We start from the raw sequence: 4,048 nt of genomic DNA on the forward strand, positions 1-4,048 counted from the left end.
TGGGTCAGGTTGGGAAACCTGGTGAGTACATACAATTTTCAACCCAGAATAATATAATTATTATGTTTAATTATCAAACAGTTAACCCAATTACTCATCCTTATTATCTTCTTTACACTTAAGGATCTACCCTAAGAATCAACTATTTCTCATTCATTCATTCCTAAGGATTATCCTAAGGAATATGTACGAAGTCCATCGTTGTTAATGACACAGCTGTCAAGCACAGGTGCTAGTTCTATCACTTAGCCGCAGCTGCCAGGATTGTGACATTCTATGTGAGGTGCAGCTGCCAGTATTGTCCTTCGAGCAAAGCTGCTACGGTTATCTCGTTTATTGACAGTATCGTTTTCGAGAGTCCACCCGCAATACATGTCAATGGGTTTTTAGAGTACACCGGTGAACACATCATTCACAACACCTACAGGTTGCGAGTCTGCTAGTGTTCCATGGGACTGTCTAGAATAGTTCGTGGTCAGTGGCGGAGGCAGAAAGTTGTCACAGTAGTGGCACAATTTTTTTTTCTCCGGATATAATAACATAAAAAAAGTTAAAAGCACTAGTACATCAAATCGATCCATTACATCTTAATATCTAAATTTGACATCTACGGGTACACATTTTTTGAAACCAATCCATTACATCTTCGATCTTCACTTTCATAAGTGCTTCTTTTTCAACATAAGAAATCATGGCATCGTTCAAAAAATCATCACCTATTTTGTTACACAAATTCATCTTCAAAAACTTCATCACTGAAAAACATCTTTCAACTGTTGCGGTTGCAACGGGTAAAACCAAAACCAACTTCAACAACCTATAAACCATAGGATAAGACTGATGTTTCCCCTTTACCACCATCAAACGAGAAAGGTCGGAAATTCCTTGCAAACTAGTGAACCGGTCATCTTTATACAAAGCGTGATAATATATTTCAAGTTCACCAACAAGTTGCATCCTCTCCGCATCATCAAAATCTTTTATGTATAACTCACTCAACTTTAACAACTTTGTTTTAGTAAATTTAGCAAATGAATCACAAGGACTCAAAGCCCCCATGTATTCTAGTAATTGGGTGCTAAGTTCACTAAATCGGTATCCGAATTCTATAATTTGCATATCCATGACGGTGTTGAAAATTTCAACTTCAAAATGAAATTGATTAGTAACTTTAGTCTTACGGCCTCTTGATGTGACAAAATTGTCCATCATCTCCACAATATTAATATCATGTTTTTGACAAAAAGAGAGTACCTTCGATAAAAGTTTAGCAAACCCCGTGTCTCTTAAAGACTTCAATGCATCCATTGTCCCTCTAACCAAAGAAGCCGCTTCTACAATATCTTGATCCTTTTTTTGAAGATGTTTTGACAATACGTTCGTGAGGTGTAAAATTTCATATATCAAATGTAAGTAAAACACAAAATCTAATGTCTTGAAATATTTTAATATACCAAATGCTTGATTTTGGTTACTTAAAGCGGATCCTTCCTCTTCGACATAAGCAAGAACATGACAAACCTATAGAAATAAGTTCATCAAACTTGTGATGGTTTTGAAATGTGAACCCCATCTTGTATCTCCTGCTCGAATCAGAGAGCTCTCTTGGTTTAACCCTCTTCCAGTTTCAAGTTTACCATTTCCAATTGACATTTGCACCCTTTCTCTTTTACTTTCCCGTAGCATGTCTTGTCTTTTACATGAACCACCTACCACATTAACCACCAAAGAAAGTTGCTCAAAGAAATCATCAACACCATCATGCTTCTTTGCTACACTCACAATAACTAACTGAAGTTGGTGTGCAAAGCAATGCACATAATGCGCTGAACCATTATATTGTAAAATCAAAGCTTTTAGACCATTAAATGCACCACGCATATTGCTTTCCCCATCGTAACCTTGTCCTCTTACCTGATAAAAAAATATATTAAACATTAAAGAGAATAATATTCAATTAAAATTCATAATAAGGAAGAAAAATATTATATTTACCTGAGACATACTCAAATTGTTACGGGTAAAAACATCATATATGGCTGCTTTAAGAGTTAAAAAGGATATATCCTTCACGTGCACCACTCCACGGTTGTCGACATACCTCAAAACTATGGCCATTTGTTCTTTTTTTGATACATCACTCGATTCATCAACCTATAAAGAAAACACATATTTACCAATTTCTTTGCAAATATCTAAAACTATCTTTGTTGAAAAGCATTCAACAATTTGCTTTTGAGTCCTCGGGCACGTCACTTGATTCTTTTGAGGAGCATTTTCTAAGGTAACATTGTGAATGCCTTCGTTATGGTCTCTCAAGAAAGATAATAACTCCAAGAAAAGCCCTCTATTAAGAGACTCACTTGACTCATCATAACCCCGAAATGGTACACCATTTTTCATTAAAATTTTACAACACCAAATTGAAGCACCTAAACGAAGTTTATAATTACTCTCCTCAATCTTGGTTTGTTTGTTGAAGGATGCACTAATAGATTTTTTTCTTTCAATAAAAATTCACAATTTTCTTTTTCTTTGTGATGAAAACTATCAATACCACCCATATGATCTCTCAATGATTGTCTTTTATTCCAACTATCAAAACCTTGTGAAACAAATGCATCTCTCCCATGTTGTTTTGCCACCATGTCTCCACATACATAGCAAAATAAACAAAATGCTTTGTTCTCTTTTATGCTATTTTCTAACCAATCAAATTCATCAAACCACTTAACAACAAAATGTCTTTCTTTTGAACCTATTTTCTTTGAAGGGAATATATGACCCCTTGGTTGACAAGATCCTTGAAGCAAATATGCCTTCCTTATTTCATCTCTTTGATTTGGATGGTAAGTTGTAATCTTTGGTCTTACACCCGGGTCTTTTGGAAGATCTTTCAATTCAACATTTGTAATTGGAGCAGTTGTAGATTGTGGATTTACATTAGAAACCAAAGGGAATGATTGATTAGAAGGACGTGGTCTTTTAGAGGATGCTTCAAAATTTAAATCATTGAAGAATGGTCTTTTGGAGGATTCTCCAACACTTGATTTATTGATGCTTGTTCTTCCGAAAAAAGACCCAATTTTATACTAACAATTCAATATCAAACAAATAAGTCATCCAAGATTCCAAGTAATTTCAAGGTTAACAAATAACAACTACTAACTTCAAGTAAACAAGTAATTTCAAGGTTAACAACTACTAATTTCACCTAAACAATAAGAAATTTCAACAAAAAAGCAACTATTTGACTAATTTCATAAACCTAAAATTATCAATACTTACTTGTTTCATTGTATTTGTAGGATTGAAAGGAGTTCCAAGCCAAGACAAACAAAATCGAATGGTTGAACACTTGAATGGATGAAATCGATTGAAAGAAGCAAGTCCCAATGTCGAATTTTTTTTCTTCGTCGACAGTTCACAGTGCCGATGTTTTTGTTTTTTTTGTTTTCTGTAATCTCGTTCACAAGGCCAGCACTCCAATTTCTTTTCTTCAAAATCCGATGGACACTTAATAGAGATTGGGTATTGGGCTAATTCTAAATTGAGGTATTGGGCTAATTTTCTTTATTTGTTGGACTAGCATTTTTTATAGTTTTATTTTTTGGGCCTCGAATTCTCAAAAGTATAGTGTCCCTCAAACGAATTTGAAGCCGGTGCACCTAATAGAATTTTTTTTTACCCTAACGGACCGAAGCAAAACAGTGGCCCGGGACCCCTCGGGCACCACACACATCTGTCACTGTCTGTGGTTGTCATCCATACTCTGCTAGATGATGGGGCCATCATTTGGGAACAAGGCTTCTCACATCGTCCACCTCTCACCCTTACCTCATGGTCTATATCACCTCTCAACTCATCATCCAACTCATATTTCATCTACCCATGTTTTACCCAACATATTAGGTAGATATAAATACATATACAGTTTAAATCATATAAAACTTGTATAAAATCGTTCATCCAGCATAGATAGCAAATATACAGATAATATGCACACATAACACGTAATTATATAAAATACTTCATATCTATGTGTAAG

At 35.0% G+C, this 4,048-nt stretch overlaps 1 protein-coding gene across 1 annotated transcript; it reads right to left on the reverse strand.

Moving 5' to 3' along the window:
- Positions 1–594: 594 nt before the first annotated feature.
- LOC145040536 (uncharacterized) lies at positions 595–3,297 on the reverse strand. The gene is made up of 6 exons (XM_078988451.1): positions 3,289–3,297; positions 3,170–3,214; positions 2,454–3,092; positions 1,996–2,154; positions 1,660–1,914; positions 595–1,521 (listed from the first exon to the last, which is right to left on the reverse strand). Exons 1-6 carry the CDS (start codon positions 3,295–3,297, stop codon positions 595–597), a joined length of 2,034 nt encoding a protein of 677 aa, XP_078844577.1.
- Between the last annotated feature and the right edge of the window lie 751 nt (positions 3,298–4,048).

This window comes from Lactuca saligna, chromosome 4 (assembly GCF_052625555.1).
Source record: "Lactuca saligna cultivar CGN05327 chromosome 4, ASM5262555v1, whole genome shotgun sequence".
Classification (NCBI taxonomy): domain Eukaryota; kingdom Viridiplantae; phylum Streptophyta; class Magnoliopsida; order Asterales; family Asteraceae; genus Lactuca; species Lactuca saligna.